The sequence below is a fragment of the Osmerus eperlanus genome, chromosome 2 (genome assembly GCF_963692335.1).
Source record: "Osmerus eperlanus chromosome 2, fOsmEpe2.1, whole genome shotgun sequence".
NCBI lineage: Eukaryota > Metazoa > Chordata > Actinopteri > Osmeriformes > Osmeridae > Osmerus > Osmerus eperlanus.
This window is the reverse complement of record NC_085019.1, coordinates 16,226,016-16,245,110: the sequence shown is the minus strand read 5'-3', so window position 1 is coordinate 16,245,110 and position 19,095 is coordinate 16,226,016. Positions and strand designations below refer to the sequence as shown.

The 19,095-nt window shown below is 41.8% G+C and overlaps 1 protein-coding gene across 1 annotated transcript in view; it reads right to left on the bottom strand.

Moving 5' to 3' along the window:
* The window catches only part of spns1 (SPNS lysolipid transporter 1, lysophospholipid), a 56,578-nt gene that overhangs the window by 29,611 nt on the left and 7,872 nt on the right, over positions 1-19,095 (bottom strand). Inside the window, exon 5 of the mRNA XM_062453578.1 lies at positions 39-190. Coding sequence (XP_062309562.1) covers positions 39-190 — 152 coding nt within the window. The remainder of the gene's footprint in view (positions 1-38; positions 191-19,095) is intronic.

Sequence of the window (19,095 nt, the reverse complement as noted above, 5' to 3'; positions counted from 1 at the left end):
CAGACCTGCCATTTTGTGTGTGTGCGTGCATGTCTTACCTGCCCACTGGAATGGCAAAATAGAATACTGACAGCATTCGTGTCCTCTTCTCCTTAACGTACAGATCAGCTATGATGGTGGGTGCTATGGTGGAGTAGCTGGCTTCCCCTACTCCAACCAAACCTCTTGTCAATAGCAGTGCCCAGAAATACTGAAATACAAAAGCAAGTGTAAAATGTACATATATTTATATTAGGACTGCCCTCTAATAGTCAACCAAACAGTCGATGAGAAAACTCTTGGTTAACCAAGTTGACTGGTCGAATGGTTGCAGAAAAAACAAACTAAACAGGAAGAGGAGAACTCACGCAGTCAGTGACAGACAGACATGATCGTTTACACAGCTGGTCCATGCCGTAATTAAATATGTCAGGCAGGAATGACAAAGGTTGGGATAATTTTTAGAGGGCCGTGCCAAATGACGTTGTGTCCTTGGGCAAGGCACTTCACCCTACTTGCCTCGGGGAAATGTCCCTGTAATTACTGCAAGTCGCTCTGGATAAGAGCATCTGCTAAATGATTAAATGTAAATGTAAAGGATGACTCCAAAAAGATGACAGGCAAACTCTGCATGCAATGTTTGCCTATCATTCATCGACCTCAAACATGGCTTATCATTTGAAACCTAACATTAGCCCCTTTCTTGGCCGGTAGGTCAAACGTTAGATAACCTAGATAAATATGCACTATTTGGCTCATCCAAGTGTTCATGGGGAAGTTAAATTAATACCTTGTTTACTGCATGTTTAACTCAATATGCATTTCTCTCTCTCAATACGCACATTCACTATACTGCCCGTGTCAGCCTCAACTGAGAAACAAGAGTATGGACAAAATTGCTGATTTTATTGCACTTGACGTGTAACTGATGTTACACTTTGTATATTGATAAATTACAGCATCTGGACTGCCCAGCATCCTATGCCAGGATCCTGTTTGTGGACTTCAGCTCTGCCTTCAATACCATCATCCCCGCCCTGCTTCAGGACAAGCTCTCCCAGCTGAACGTGCCTGACTCCACCTGCAGGTTGATCACAGACTTCCTGTCTGACAGGAAGCAGTGCGTTAAGCTGGGAACACAAGTCTCTGACTCCCGGTCCATCAGCACTGGATCACCCCAGGGCTGCGTCCTTTCTCCTCTGCTCTTCTCCCTGTACACCAACAGCTGCACCTCTAGTCATCCGTCCGTCAAACTCCTGAAGTTTGCGGACGACACCACCCTCATTGGGCTCATCTCTGGTGGAGACGAGTCTGATTATAGGTGGGAAGCGGCCAACCTGGTGACCTGGTGCAGCAAGAACAACCTAGAGCTCAATGCTCTTAAGACAGTGGAGATGGTTGTGGACTTCAGGAAGAATACAGCCCCACTCACCCCCATCACCCTGTGTGACTCCCCAGTCAACACTGTGGAGTCCTTCCGCTTCCTGGGCACTATCCTCTCCCAGGACCTCAAGTGGGAACTGAACATCAGCTCCCTCACCAAGAAAGCACAACAGAGGATGTACTTCCTACGGCAGCTGAAGAAATTCAACCTGCCAAAGACAATGATGGTGCACTTCTACACAGCCATCATTGAGTCCATCCTCACCTCCTCCATCACCATCTGGTACGCTGCTGCCACTGCCAAGGACAAGAGCAGGCTGGAGCGTATCATCCGCACTGCTGAGAAGGTAATTGGCTGCAATCTGTCTACCCTCGAGGACCTGCACACCTCGAGGACCCTGAGGCGAGCGAGGAAGATTGTGGCCGACTCCTCCTACCCTGGTCACTCCCTGTTTCAGTCACTCCCCTCCGGCAGAAAGCTGCGGTCCATCAGGACCAATACCACACGCCCCAAAACCAGTTTCTTCCCTTCCGCTGTTGGCCTCTTCAACAAGGCCAAGGGTTCACACTGACTTCATGACTTAATGCCCTTAAAACAACACTGCTTTTTGCACTGGACAATACAATCATGTACCATTTGTATTTTTTGTCAATTTTGTTTTTTTATATTGTAAATTACTGCAACTTATATTTGATTTGATATTTTATTGTATATTTTATTTTAATCTAATTCCATTGCTAGTCATGTACCCTTAGTTTGCTAGTTATGTACCCTTAGTATAGTTAGTCCTCATATTACAATTTTAGATTCCTATATGTTTAATGTTTGCACCTTCCTGCCAAAGCAAATTCCTTGTCTGTGCAAACTTTCATGGCGAATAAAACCCATTCTGATTCTGATTGCTGTTTTTTTCAACACATTCAGAATCATCAGCCTACTTTTGTCGGCGTTGCTGCGGCTCACTGTGTGTGTGCTTGGAAACGTTATATTTTAAAGGGTTATTGTTATGGTTTAGTATTTCTCTGTAATGTAGAACAGTGTTAGCAATGTTACTTAAAACATTATTTCTCAGCACTGGAACTCAAACCATTTTCTGATACCCCAAAAATATATTTTTTATGAATTTAATTTATATCATAAATCGGCAAAGACTAGTCAACTAATGGCTTAAAATAACGGCTACTAGTCAACTAGGAAAATATTTAGTCAGGGGCAGCCCTTATATATAAAATAGTTTAATGTATCTTTTTCAACCTCATAAAACTGAAGATGTGTTATTGTACTCTAGCTCAAACTCTAATGGAATACAATACTTCAGTGATATTCCTTGACTAAATTCCCCAAAAGTTCCAATTGCTAGCTGAGTCACTGGTCTAATGCAAAGCTTTATAAAGTGCTTTGTGTCTCATACTATTATTTGTGTGTACTCATCTTTGTGCCTAAACAAGATGTCGCACCAAGATGTGCACCAAAAAAAAACAATTACGCACTTTTCTCAGGATCAAATAATAAAACAAATATTTAGGATTCTTCCGTCAGGAGGAAACCTATTGGAATTGTTGGTATTATTATTATTATTCTAGTAACTCATCTCATGAACTCATGGGTAAAAAGTTTTGAGATTTGGCACATTGACACAACATGCCACAACTGGAGAGGGTACAATTTCTGGGGAAATTGTGGGGTGTGCTCCTGTATTTTTGTACGCCCTTCGACTGGTTAGCTCCTGCGATTCCCACACAGCAGAAGTGTAGTAGTTAGACTAGCTAGCTCTACAATTTTCTGGGGCTAGGTCTGAATCTAAGAGCAAAACGGAGCACAGCTGCCAGCTGTAGGTATATGCAGGTAGCAACTCGAGTGCTAAATAAGTATTTAACTGGTGGGCTCCATGACGCCGGGTAAGTAGGGCTCGTGAGATTGCTCACCAAAAGAACGAAGGCGAACCAAGTAGCCTCAACTTTCCTAGACTTTTAGCTACGGTACTAATGCTGAGGGCTCGCTGATATCGCTGTCTGTCTTACTAGAACGTCGTATCTATGTGTCGTTGCTAATGTGTGATGAAGTTGTGATGTTAGGCTAGCACTGAGTTCCCTTGTGCCACACAAGGCACTTTTTGCCACAAAAACTTAATTCAAACCTAAACCACCAAACGGAACTTTCGCGCGAATACAAGCAACTCAATCGGGACCAAGACAAACATTTTGACACCGACGTTGTCTATGTAGTGTAAATATTCAAGTTTTTTGAGGGATGGGAAAACAATAATGAATACAAATAATAAATATATATGAGAGAGAACAATGGTTGTGCTCGCCGAAGGCTTGAGCACACCCAGAAAAAAAGGAACAAAAAAGCCTCAAGAACCCATAAAGTCCGCCATGATGGATTTTCCTGTACAGTCAGGGCTCGACATTAACTTTCCTTTGGACAAGTACATTAACGTTTCACTTGTCCATGCACAAAAGTCACTTGTCCGGGTAAAGATTTATCATTTTTTCATTTATATATATGAAATGTATATCATTTATCATCGGTTAAATGTACGTAGTTAAATATCAGCTCATATTTAACTTTAAAGTATACACCTTTTAAAGGATCCCTTGGTAAATCAGCCTCTGCCGGGTAGAAAGGGAAATTGTAGGGAAAATGTTAAGTTAACACCAACATTTAGTGGCAAAATCCATTGTTGTGTGTACAAAATTATTTTAGATATAGTATAAGTTTAGCTAGCTTGCAAATACTGAGGATAGCCTACCGAAGTTGAGTTAACCAATGTCGTTAGCGATGCTAGCTAGGGTTAGTTTGCTAGCTGTATATAACATTTCACTGGGTCTTGCAGCGCTGCTTGATTTACTGAAATTATTATGAAATGTTATGTTCTACTAGCCATTTGCCTACTTTAGCAAGTCACAGTATTTCCAAGTCCTGATAGTATAACTGAGATGACACAGTAAATAATTCCTCTTTCAAGTAATAAGCCCCCATTCAAGTTTTGAGAATTAAATTAACTGCACGGTCTGTAGAGATCTTGGGACAAAGCTACTTTTTTGTGTTTTGCTAATGCAGAATTCGGTCAAATAAAATCGGTAAAATAGATGTAATGAGTGGCCCATAACGTGAAGTAGCATGGCATTTTATTGTCTTTGAGTTTTAACTTGTCCAGTGGGGCAAGTAAATTTCTCTTCCACTTGTCCCGGACAATCGGACAATGTCTTTAATGTCGAGCCCTGACAGTGACATTTTGCGAAAAAGTACACTACAACTACTACTACAACCCCAATTCCAAAAAAGTTGGGATGGGTGATTCTCATGAAACCAACTTAAGACATGTCCAAAATGAATTAATGCACATAATCACAGCAAATGTAAACTAATACATTTTAATATATAAGTACACAGTTTTGACTACACAGCCCACTTAGTCCTTTAACATTCGCATATTATAAAAAATATTTTAGTGAGATTTCTTTACGAAAAAATGTATTACCGTAACGCGTCAGTGTTGGAATTTATCTTTCTTATAACAAAATAAGTAATCTGTAAATACATCTAAAACATTTACATACAGTCTATAGTAGAATATATTAACATCCAATAAGTATTTATATTAGTTATAGTCTTATTATCTATATTACAGGCAAAAACTGTGTGTCCGTGCACAGATTTCACCACTGTAACATTTGTTAAACCGCCTGTCAAAACTATTGTACATTTGTCAATAAAGTTTTATTTACCCAAAAAGCTTGACAGAGAAGAGGACATTCAAGATGGCTACAAGGTAAGAACATCCGCTCGGGTGCAGAGACATAGAAAACGGCTTTACAGCAATCCTGAGCTCCTTGAAGAGTATAAGAGGAAGGAAAGAGAAAGGCTGGCTCACAATTTAAGGGAAGTTTCATGTGCATATGCAGGTAGCACTACCTGCATATGCACATGAAACCCCCCCCCGGCACAAATTTCTTTCTAATCTGTGGGAAACACTGGTTGTGCTCGCCGAAGGTTTGAGCACACCCAACTAAAGAACAAATGAAAAAACACCATAAAGAAACTCAAGAAAAAAGAATATTGTATGAGTATGATTGTATGAGAAAGAGAATAAAAAGACTGGAGGATGACAGAAGCAGAGGAAACCAGGCCCATCAGGGGAGGAGGAATGGAGGTCCTGACTGTGACCAACACAAGGAAGAGAATGGGAGCCCTTGTTGAAGCTTACCTTTACAGAGATTACTTTACAACCACAATCAATGGAAAAGATGGGGAAGTAAGGAAATGTGGCCAGATCTATCGGAAGAGGTATCTCAGAGATACAATTGAAAATATACACAAGAGATTTCTTGAAGAGGACCCTAGTCTGAAGTAGGGCTGGGCGGTATGGCCTAAAATGTTTATCAAGGTATAATTTCTAAGCACTGACGGTAACGGTATATATCACGATATATTAGTTATACTTTGTCATGACAATGCAATCCACACCGCAGCGGCTAATCTATATCAAGGCACAACGCCATATCGGTATTCACGTTCATACCGGTCTACGCCCATCCCTACTCTGAAGATCTCTCGATAACAGTTCTTTAAACACAGGCCCTTTTGGATTATCAGCCCCCGAGTTGTAGACAGGGAGACTTGTGGATGCCAGATACATGAGAACTTCCATGGAAAGGTGAAGAAGTTGTTCCAGCTGGGCATTACAAAGGTTACACCTGCAGCACTCGTGGCTGCATCAGTTTGTGATCCTAAAGACATGAACTGCATGTATAAGTAAAGGATAATGTATAGAACGCTGGGCTTATTTTCCCGATAATGACCGGCGTTCTATACATTATCCCGCTTATTACACGGCTTGCCAAAACGAAAAAATAACTTAACACAGTGTGTCTTTTTACAATTTATTTGTTACCATTCGTAGTGTTGATCAGCAAAGAAATAGTTCTCCAAATACGTTGAACTTCGGCTTCAGATCAGCTGACGTCGCTAAGCAACGCTGTTGTCCTCTCTGTATTTTCTTCACTGGCGATGGCAACATCTCAGCCTTTAACCAAGTATCAAAATCGCCATATTTCCCCAAAATATTAAAGTTAATCGGAAACTCATCCATAGTTGCCTGGTATGTAGGCTACATTTTTTTCCGGTAAGCTTCAGATCAGCTGACGTCGCTAAGCAACGGAATATGCTGGGGTTGATAAGTTACTGGACTACCTGTGGAGTGCTACGAAAGACGTGAATCCGAGGAAAAAAGGCCACTTCCCTTGACAGCGGTCAATTATGCATAGCAACGGTCAAATATGGAAAAATAGTTGACCACAGAACATTGGGAAGCCCCATTCAAGTGAATGGAGCATTCTACAGCACTAAGAAGAGCCGTGTAATAATAGGTTTGAAAAATGCCATACAACAACGTTCCCTTCAGAGATGAACCCAAACACAAAAGGCAACATTGTGTCTTGGGAAGAGTGGGGTAATAGGTCCACTTCATACTCCAGGAAAAATCAAGATGGCTCAACCTTGGATGTTCGCCTGTTTCCGGTGCGCCTGCAGGATGGCCGCACTGCCGATAACTCCGCGAGTACCTAGCATTTAGTTTATGTTAGTGTCCGTAATTTGTTTTGTCCATGTTACATTGTCGCTCATTCAGTACGACCGGCAGACACTTCCGGCAAGGATTATTTTACGAACTTTAATTCCACTTTCTGGGGTACGAGCTCGGACTGCAGCGGGCCCTTTGTTGTTCCGCCGCTGTGCTCACCTGCAAGGCGGAGGAAGAAGAAACAAGGCCGACGTGCTGGAGTTCTCGTCCGAACTCAGAAACGGTGCTTCAAACCTGATTTCCAACCATGCTACTTGCTAACGTTCAGTCCATCGACAACAAAATGGATGAACTTAATGCTTAATGCTGCGTACTGGCGTTCGTCGAGACTTGGCTGTCTCCAGAGATCTCCAACACGGCGGTTACGCCGTCGGGATTCAACATTTACCGCCAGGACAGCACAGCTGATTCAGACAAGTACATGGGCTGAGGGGTCTGTGTTATGGTTAACTTCACTGTAAGAAATTTTCATAAAATTTACAGTAAAAAACTGTTAAATACCAACGGTAAATGACTGTAAAATTGTAAACAGTATATCATTGTAGTTTAAACATGGAATTACCCTAAACTAACAAACAGTGCTGAACTTTAATTTTGACTGTAATAACATGTACAAACCACATCATTTTACTGTGGAAAATATAATTAACGGGGAAATGTCATAAAAATAATCACACTAAAATTAACGGTATGATGCTGTTTAAATTACAGGTTTTGCTCATGTATACTTGTAATTGATGGTATAAAACTGTTTACTATTCAGCAAGAACACACCTTAATTTATACGGAAATAAGATGTTAAAAATATGGTAAAAAATGTTTTAATAAAAAAATGTATGGTCAGTATGGACAGTAAAACACCAGAATGTCAGATTTTGCAGATGTGAACTTTTTGAGTTTAGCATTTTAATCCTCAAAACGGCCTGCTGTGACTGCAGAGTATTTGGAGAATATTGTGTGCACTCTGCTGAGCGCGCGCACGCGCCTCTTCCTCCGTCACTGGTTGGCGGGCCTCAGCAGAGTGCACACAATATTCTCCAAATACTGGCACGCACGCACGCAGACACACACGAGAAAGAGACACGCGCAACGTAACGGTCACAATTAAAACTGTGAGCTAACTTTTTGTGATGGCACAACGCGACTAAAGAGCACTGTGGTCAAATTATCTTATTTAGATATGTCTCCATGTCTAAAGAATTGGTTCCACTGTGATAGCAAACAAAGCTTTGTAGCTAATAATGTTAGTCTAGTTTACATAGGCTAGGTCTGCTAGCTCTAGAGCTACATGCATCAGGTTAAATTTAACGCTGGGTTTTCTGCCGTTTTGTGTTGCCCTCGCTTAAAAGGTGAATGTTAGTTTTCCTTAACTTTACAAAATGTGTTAATTTTGCTAAATATTAGTTGAGTTGAATTGTCTTTTGTCACGTAAAGGTCACGCAATTCAAACTGTTAACTTTTCTGCATGTGGATGCAGTTTTTTCTTCTTCTTCTTGGAGGATTAGCTAGCTATTTTGTGATGGCACAACTCGACTAAAGACCACGGTGGTAAAATAATCTTCATTAGATATGTCTGCATGTCAAAAGAATTTGTGCCAGCGTGATAGCAAACAAAGCTTTGTAATAATGTTAGGCTAGTTTACATAGGTCTGCTAGTCCAACGCAGACTTTTCTGCCCTTTTGTGTTGCCCTCGCTTAAAAGGTGAATGTTAGTTTTCCTTAACTTAACAAAATGTGTTAATTTTGCTAAATGTAAATTGGGTTAAATTGTCTTTTGCCACATTGTGTATGTTGTGTCGAACATACACAATGGTGAATTGTGATTTCTGTGGTAAGTCTCTTAAGACTTTGAGAGGTTATGTGCTTCACTGCAAACTCCACAGAAACGAACCGCGCTGTTTATTTAACCCTTGTGCTGCCTTCGGGTCACATGACCTAAAGGTTCACAACGAACCATCGTTGTGTTTACCCAATTTTACCCAATACAAAAACAAATAAATAGCATTTTCTTTTAACCTTCGCAATGTGGGGGGTCTGAGACAGCCCGACGGTTAAAAGAAAATTCCTCACTTTGTTTTTGTATGCGGTAAAGGTGTCGCAATACGACGGTGGGTCATAATGACTGATGGGTCAGAATGACCCGAAGATAACACAAGGGTTAAGTGCTTTGGAGATGGATGCAAGCAGGCATTTTGTAGGTATGGAGCTTTTAAGGCTCATTTTTACCGGAGGCATAATGTTGTATCTGCTAACGAAACAGTCTGGACGGCTGTTACCACTTTTAAATGTGTAGTGGCCTTGTGTGAACGCCAGTGTCAAGATACCCATGAACTGATTGCTCACTTGAAGGAGCATATTGTAGAAGGACATGCTGTAAGTTGTCCAGTTAGAGGATGTAATACAGATTTCCGAGTCAAGTCTTCTTTTACAGCGCATATGTCACAGAAGCACAGAGGTTTTACAGACCGCTGTGTAAGTGATGTGTATAGAGAATCTGCTTCTCATCCGTCAACATCTACTCCACCCGAGTCAGGTGACTTTGTCCCTCACTGTGACGCAGGTCCAGAGACAGGCACAGATGAAGTCAATTTGGACATATCTGAAAATGTCAGTGATCTTTATCTTAGAAACGTGAGTTTGTTCTACTTGAGATTGCAGGGGCAGTTCCTTCTGCCTGCTTCAACTATACAGAACATTGTTGAGGAAATGCAAAACATAAATGAGTTGGGTCAAACATATACTTTGAGTAAACTTAGTTTACTGCTAAAAAATGACACCTCATTATCAGATGACATAACCAAGGTTTGTGAGTCTGTCAAGGGATTTGATCTGTTCACTGCATGTCATACAGGGCCAATGCGAACAGATTATTCAAGAGACAAGTCTTTTAAAGTGTGTCAGGAGAGCACTCACCCGAATCTCCTTCAGATGTTTTAAGTGACATTAATGATGGTCAGATATTAAAAAACAATGATTTTTTTTCTCAAAATCCATCATGTGTCAAGTTAGTTCTATACCAGGATGCCTTCGAAGTAGTTAACCCTTTAGGCTCTGCCAAGACAAGACAAAGTTTTAGCTGTCTATGCATCTGTTGCCAACTTACCACTGCATGTACGGTCTGATACAGACCACATGTCACTTGTGTTATTTTGTAGAGAGAAAGATTTCCAAGCGTTTGGGCATGCTAAGGTGTTCTCCGAACTAATAACAGACATGAAGGAATTGGAGGATAATGGGATTGTTGTATCAAATGAAACAGTCAAGGGAACCTTGTATTGCATTGCTGGAGATAATTTGGGCTCCCATTGCATCGGTGGATTCACTGAAAATTTCAGCACCTCAAAATATTTCTGTAGGTACTGCTTAATAAACAGATCTGACTTTCATGGTGATTCAAATCTTTGTGGACCAGAGAGGACTATTGAGAACTACAATTCTCCTGTTGATCGCCTCCAGACCGAAGGTACATCCACAGATGTGGAAGGAGTAAAGTTTATGTCGGTCTTTAATTCTTTGAAATACTTTAATGTCTGTCTGCCAGGTTTGCCACCTTGTCTGGGACACAACATCTTTGAGGGTGTTTTGTCTGACGATCTTGCACTGTATCTTAAGTATTTCATAAAGAAAAAGGCTTGGTTCATTTATTCCATTCTGAATCGACGGATTAAACAGTTCAAATACTGCGCTTCCGATGCTTCTACAAAACCATGTGAGGTCAGCCCCCATTGAACTAAACTCTCAGGTCAAGCTGTACAGAATGGGAATTTTATAAGGCTGTTGCCTCTCATAATTGGTGACAGAGTGGAAGATAAAGCAGATAATGTGTGGCAGTTGACTCTGCAGCTGAAATACATTGTGGACATGATATGTGCTCAGAAAATCTCTGTCCCTCAGGTTGCATACCTTGATGTTCTTATTCAAGAATATTTAGAGTCAAGAAAAGCTTGATTCCCAGAATGTTGCCTGAAACCAAAGCATCATTATTTACGTCACTACCCAGAAATTATTCTGAAATGTGGGCCCCTGATCAAACTATGGACAATGCGTTTTGAAAGTAAGCACAGTTATTTCAAGAGATGTGCAAGGAATTTGAAAAATTTCAAAAACCTCTGTCTGAAAGACATCAGCTGTTACATGCGTATCTTTCAGCAGGATCGGGCAAGGCTGTCTTCCAAGTTAAAGATGGTTCTCCATTTTACTCAGGACTATACAGTAAAGCCATTCAAGATGCAGTCAGACAATTTGGCTTCACTGAGACCAACACAAAGGTCACAGTAGAAATTCTGTATAAGGGAACGTCATATAAAAAAGGGCAATTCCTTGTCACAGGGAACATTGACTTAATTTTGATTAAAAATGATACTGTTCATTTTCTGATGTCAGTGTACACAGCAGAATTCCTTTCTGACCACCAACTTTACTCAGTTAGGAAAGACAATGAAAAGATGCAGTGTCTGAACATCAGTGACTTGATTGATTTCTATCCATTGCCATCTTTTATGAAAGATGGATACCAAATCGTTCCTTTGAAACACAGTGTGTGATCACATTGTTAACTGTCTTGGACTGTCATTCTGTGGTTAATTGTGCTTTATTCACTTTCATACTCAGAAATGGATAGTCCAGAGTAAATCAACATTCGCAGTGCCATCACAAATGTGTTGCCAGACCTCCCAGCCTCAATATTAGATAATTTAGTGGATACACTCCAATCATTGGGGGTAGAGACCAGCGAGGATTTTCACTTCATCCAGGAAGCTGATCTGCTTTCAACACTGAGACCAATTCAAGCAAGAAGATTGGTAGCTGCCTGGAAACAAACCAGTAAGTAATTTTGACAACCTTTTTTGAAGTAGGTCTGAACTAAGGATAAAACATACTTTAAGTACATTTTGTTGATTCCATTCTTTACAGCACAAACCAATGAAGGCCATAGCCAGTCATCGTTGTCTCCTCCATCTTCCTCAACATGCTCTTCAGTCAGTCTCTCCCCGTCGATTACTGCTGCAGACTGGGTTGAAGACTTCCAGATCCCATGGACAAAGTTTCCTGAAGGCTTGATGCAGTGTTTAGAGAGGGGGGAAAGGCCAAGTCCACGGCTACGTAGAGAAATGGTCCGGATTGTTGTTACTTTAATGATTTAAGCCTGTGCCTCTCCCAATACAAAAGCCTCCACAGAAGTTGCCAAAAGAATTATTGCAAAGTATCCACAGTCACTGCAAGATGTCATAGCAGGTGATGTGGTTGGACAAGGATATCACTCACTAGTCAAGCAATTACAAGCCCTGATTGAAAATGTGAAGCGGTCTTCAGCACCAAGGATAAAGAAGCGCAAACAGGGGTCAGAAGAGTATGAAACAGATGAAATCCCAGCTGAACAAAAGGCAGCTATGCAGGACACCTATGGTTGCGTAAAGTGGGACATGAAATATATGCCAGTGAGTGAGACACCAGGAAGCCAACAAGAGAAAAAAGACCAAATGAAAGTGCTCAGTGAACAGACTAACTTCACCCCAGGCAAGGTAGAAACTCTAATGAAGTGTACCTCCTACTCCCAGCGTAAAGAGATAAACCAGGGAACAGATCTGCAATCCCTCATGGAAGAGTGGCCTTTTCTGTTCAAGGAGATTGGCATGACAGTCCACTTCCAAGAGCTCACTGGCATATCACTGAAAGAGACTTTCCTCACCAATGTTGAAAAAATGGGAAACCAGCTTCTGGACTTCATGAGAACCTTGTGCTGACAAGAGCAAAATAGTTCTTCAGGCTGTCACAAAGCTGGAAATTCTGAGAGGACCGTTAGAGGGCTACTCAGAAGATGTCAAGGATATGATACTCCTTCTTCTCTCGTACTTTAATGAAAAAGAGGAGAACCTCTTCCACTGTGTTGAACAAGCAAACGAAGTGGAAAGCTTGCATGTGACACCATGCATCATTGTATGTGTGTTGATAATCCGTTTCACTAAGCTAATGTTAGGAAGTATTACATGAAAACTGTCATGCACTGTCATGTTTTAAAGTGCTGCTTTAAATCCTAGCAATTTTGGTAAGACTGCTTCTGGATGGTAATGGCTGGTCTGCTATTCTACCTGTCTGTTCTTTGCAGGAACGTCTTGCTATGCCTCAAGACAGTTTATGCTAAGTGTAGATGGCAAGGTCGTGAATGACCACATCCCCAACTTCATCTCTTCCATCTGTTTGATGTTTGGACCCTACTACTGCCTCAATATCCATTATCCCTTGGATCTGGGCTCCACACGAGTTCATTCAGAGGTAAATAAGTGAAATTGAATAATATGAAATTATGTTCAAAGGTGTTTCTTCATGATCAATCCGGAGAGGGGCACAAAAGTTGAAACAAAGAAGAACAAGAAGCAGCTGTCGGTGAACCCAAGGGTCCTTACCCTCATCGCAGATCTCGCCTACCAGGATTGGAGAAGGACATGTTAAATATGGACCTATCCAACTGAACTGTTGTCTGACCTCTTGCACAGCGCCAGCTGTATAAACTGGTATGAAACGGTATACACAATAATCATAATTTTCAGTATTCTTTCTTTTCGGTCGACTTAAGGGTTAAAATAAGCAGTTTTGTTAAATTTATGTAAACTGGCTCATTGTGCATTTTCTGTTGAATTACTAATGCCTTTTGATTACATGAGCAATAAGCAGCAATTTTGTGTATTTTTTGCCATTTTTGTTAGAGGCTGTACTTTCAGTAAGGTCAAACAATTAGAAGTTATTACTTCAACACTAAGATCAAGGCAACAGCTATAAACTGGTATGAAACGGTATACACAAGGGCTGCAACTAATTATAATTGTCAGTATTCTTTCTTTTCAGTCAACTTAAGGGTTAAAATAAGCAGTTCTTAGTTATGTAATTTTTTTGTAAACTGGCTCCCCAATCAGAAGCCCTGGGTTGATGCCGCGGTCCGGGCCAACCTGAGAGCCCGGTCTGTCGCCTTTAACTCTGGGGACCCTGATCGGTACAAGAAGGCCAGATACGACCTTCTTAAGGCCATCAAAGCAGCGAAAAGGGCTACCATGGCTCTGACCCCAGCCACATGTGGAGTTAACTTGAAGCCATTACAGACTACAAAGGGAGAGGCTACAGTGAGACCCAGTCCTCTTGCCAGACGAGTTGAATGCCTTCTACGCTCGCTTTGAGGGACAGTGACCCCCCTGCAGTGGAGCTACCTGAAGGCCTAGCCAGTGGTGTGCCTACACTAACTGCAACTGAGGTGAGGCATTGCTTCAAAAATATCAACCCTCGCAAGGCACCTGGCCCAGACGGCATATCAGGTAGGACCCTCAGGGGCTGCGCTGACCAGCTAGCAGGGGTCTCCAGTGACATCTTCAACCTCTCCCTCAGCCTGTCTGTTCTCCCCACCTGCTTCAAGAGGACCACCATTGTCCCTGTGCCCAAGAACACCAAGGTCACCTGCATGAACGACTATCGCCCGATGGCACTGACCTCTGTCTTTATTAAGTGCTTCGAGCAGCTAGTCAAATCATTCATCTGCTCCTCGCTGCCTCCCACCCTGGACTCTATGCAGTTTGCATACCGGTCCACCAGGTCTACAGTACAGACAACGCCATTGCCCTGACCATGCACACCGTTCTCTCCCACCTGGACAAAGGGAATATGTATGTGAGGATGCTGTTCATTGACTACAGCTCAGCATTCAACACCATCATCCCCTCCAGACTGGTCTCCAAGCTTGTGAACCTGGGACTAAGCACCTCCCTATGCAAGTGGATCTTCCACTTCCTGACGGGGAGGCCACAGGTGGTGAGAATCGGTGACCGCACCTCATCCACACTGATCACCAAAACAGGCACCCCCCAGGGCTGTGTGCTCAGCCCTCTCCTGTTCACTCACGACTATGCGGCAACGCACAGCTCCAACCTCCTTGTTAAGTTTGCTGATGACACAACCATCGTGGGCCTCATCTCTGACAGTGACAAGTCAGCCTACAGAGGAGGTTGATACTCTGACATCATGGTGTCAGGACAATAACCTCTCTCTCAACGTCAGCAAGACTAAGGAGATGATTGTGGACTAAAGGAGGCGGCAGAAGGAGGAGCATGCACCCCTACACATCAACGGATCAGAAAAAGAGAAGGTCAGCTGCTTCAGATTCCTCGGGGTGAACATCAGCAATGATCTCACCTGGTCTGTTCACACGGACAAGGTGGTCAAAGCGGCCTGGAAACGCCTCTTCTTCTTGGGGAGACTGAAGAAGTCATCCTCACTAACTTTTACAGATGCACTATAGAGAGCATACTGACTGGTTACATTACAGTGTGGTATGGGAGCTGCACAGACAGGGACCGCAAGGCCCTACGTAGTGTGGTCCAGTTTGCTGAGTTCCTCATCGGCCAAAAGCTCCCAGCCCTACAGGACACCTACCACACACGATGCCTCAAGAAAGCTGGCAGGATTCTAAGAGACTGTTACCACCCATCCTTCAGTCTTTTTACCCCGTTCCCTTCTGGCAGGCGATACCGAAGCATTCGGTCTCGCACACGTAGACTGGACAACAGTTTCTTTCCAAGGGCCATCAGGCTTCTGAATGGACACTGATACATTTCTCACTGGTCACTTTACAAACTGTCACTTTCAGCTACTGGTTGCACTACCAGCAATTCTGCACTATTGTACTTCACTTGTCTTAGGTTAGTATAGGTTTATAAGGTTAGTATAGGTTATTATGTGTATTATGTGTATTTAGAGGTTTAGTATAATGTATTGAATATTGTATATCATTTGTATATTAAGTTTACTATATTTTAGCTTATCATAGATGTAATCTATGTTCTGTGTACTTATATGTTATGCCAGTTTGCTTTGCATTGTCTTGTCCCAAGAATTTCAGTGCCCAGTCTGACCCTGTGTTGTTCTGTGCATCTGATAATAAAAGACTTGAACTTGAATTTGAGGTTGAAGTGAAAATGGTTGTCCTGGAGAAAAAGGTTGGAACTATAGAGCAGCTTGTAGAGCTCACCAACAGCAGTCTCCCTCGGTTCTGTACACACGTGTATAACATTAATCACCAATACAAGCACCTAAAGAAGCTGAAGGGAAGCTTAACCAAGGACCAAGTTGTAGTCCATGTAGACTACGTATAGTGAAAACTATAAATGCAAACAGAGCAGGGAGATTAAAGATGCCCACTTTGGAGGATCACACAAGCAGGTGACAATTCACACTGGAGTCCTCTACTTTGCTGGAGGGAAGGTGGACGTTTGCCACACTCTGAGAGTCTACAACATGATGCCGTTGCTACATGGGCCCACCTTGATCCAATCTTGGATCATGTCCGAACCAGTCATCCTGCAGCATCAAATATCCACTTCCTGTCTGATGGCCCAACTTCTCAGTACAGGAACAAGACATAATTTTACATGGCCTCAACAGTTACATTCCTGAAAGGTTACACATCAGTCACGTGGAATTTCACTGAGGCATCACATGGTAAAGGAGCCCCAGACAGATTTGGAGGTTCTCTGAAGAACCTTCAGGCCGGATGGTGGCCTATGGGACAGACATTCCTGATGCACATGTCTTAATGGAAAACCTGTCCAAACAGAGTTATTTCTGCTCTAAGAAGTAAAAAAGGAACAGATCTCAAAAACTTGGAAAATGGTTCCTCCATCCCTGAAGACAGTGCCAGGGACTTGTGCACCTCTAGTGCATCAGGTAAGCTCTGCTTATATTTCATACCTGTCGGCCTATATGAAAGTGTAATAATCTTGATACAACTAATTTTATCTTTACTCAAGTTAAATCATTTGAATTATGACTTGAACAGGGAAAGTATGAATAATAATTTAAGTTTTTTTAATTTTTATTATTGATTCCTTTTTTCTTTAGCTTGTTGCCAGAAACTGGCATCATCAGAACAAGAGATGTATCTTGCTTTTGTAGTCCTTCTTGCGACTGTTTCTCTCCGAAGACTTAATTTTGAGTCCAAAGGAGGTGGAGGTTGAGGAATCTCATGACAAGCAAGATCTTGCAATCAAGGTTGGAACATGGTTCTTGTTGCCCATGATGGTGATCTCTACCCTGGCACAGTCACACAGGTAGGCCTATATTAAAACAGATGGTACAACTTAATTTGTACCTTGATAATTTAACAGCTTTTTCAGAATTCACATTCATGGATACTTCTCATTCTTTATCAGATTGTTGGAGAACAATGTGAAATCGAGAGCATGAGCAGAGCAGGGGGAAACAGGTTCTTTGTACCAGCTATACGGAACCCTGGAGACAGGGTCTGGTACTATGAGACGGACATCAAAGAAGTCATCCCTGAACCCATGCCTGCAACATCCTCTGCCAGACACTTCCAGAGATCTGGGCAAAGCACTCTGTTAATTATGATTAATGCTACAGCATTAATCGGGGAGTCAGGTGGCTGAGCAGTGAGGGAGTCGGGCTAGTAATCTGAAGGTTGCCAGTTCGATTCCCGGCCGTGCCAAATGACGTTGGGTCCTTGGGCAAGGCACTTCACCCTACTTGCCTCGGGGGAATGTCCCTGTACTTACTGTAAGTCGCTCTGGATAAGAGCGTCTGCTAAATGACTAAATGTAAATGTAAAGCATGATCAGGCGTAGGATGGGATGAGTTTGGTTAGGTGAAAGCTTGACTTGGGGAGGGATCTGTCCTTTTTTTCAGTCCTAAAACTTGTTACACTTAGGGCCAATCCCAATACTCCCCCTTACCCCTTCCCCTTACCCCTAGCCCTTAGTTTACCCCTAGCCATTGGCCCTCGAAACTGAGGGGTAAGGGCTACATATCCCTAAGAAATGGGACGCCACTTGGTTACGGGTACGTCATCTAGCATGTATCGATATCTCTGGTATTTGAATTAAGCCGAAAACATTACATTTATCAGACTCTCTGGATGATCTGGCCGCCATTGTTGCCGGTCGCGCAGTATTCACATAGCCCTAGGTTTCAAGTAAGCTCCCGATCTTACTTGGTTTTAAGGGGTGTATACCCCTTCGTCTTAGCCCTACCCCTAGCTCAAAAAGAGTATTGGGACACCACTAGCTCTCATGTGAACGCGCAAAAGTAAGGGCTAGGGGTAAGGGGAAGGGGTAAGGGGGAGTATTGGGATTGGCCCTAAGGCCTACTTTTATTTGGCATGCCAGAATAAAAAGTGCTGCATTCTTGTTATTATTTTTGAAAAGACCATTCTCATCGATTAAAGTAAAACTGTAAATTATAGTGGGATTCATTACCAAAGTATGGTCTCATTACCGTAATGTATAATTTAATTACCCAAATGCACCCTTCTTTGCCAAATATTCAAGTTATGCTTTAACCTTACAGAAAATGTTTTAAGTGTGTTAGAAATATGTAGCATTCCCTTTCTACTGATATTATTGTTTTATAATTTTAGCTCATATTAACAAAACCACAAAGAAAATCAACTTGAAAAAGCAGGTGTATGTTACGGTAATGACATAATTATATTAATAACAATTATTTAGTTTTGTTTAAAACATCATTTTAGGATGAAATCCCCTCATTTGTATTATGCAATTGTGCATGCCATAAAATAATTTGAATATATACATTTGTTATTTATGATTCCTCAACTTTTCTTTTTGTTACGGTAATGAAAAGATAACGGATAGTGTCAGAAAATAAAAACTAAAGTATTTAAATTAACATCAATAGTAACTTGAGAAAATATTTTATGTCAAGACTAAGGATGCGTATTGATAAGATTTTAACAATTCCGACTCCTTATCAATTCCTGCTTATCGATTCGATTCCTTATTGATTCTCTTATCGATTCTCCCCTCTACAGCCAACTAGGTCTGTGCGTCCTGCACCCCCCCGACACACACACTCGTTCTAAACAAATTTCTCAAACTGGCTTTGACTGGCTCTGAAATGAGCTAATACCTACCACCTCTAGGCCTCTTCAGGCCTCTGTTTTCAAAACAAAATCTAGTCGGAGATAGAAACTTTCAGTTTCCTTGTGTTCAAGCTTCTATTACTCAACACAAGTAGGACTTACAGGGGTCCTAACAACAGGGGAAATAACTTCAGTGTCACCTTTCAAAAGAGACCATATAACTAATTTCTCTAACAGTAACACTGCTTCGTGAGAATCACCTGGACG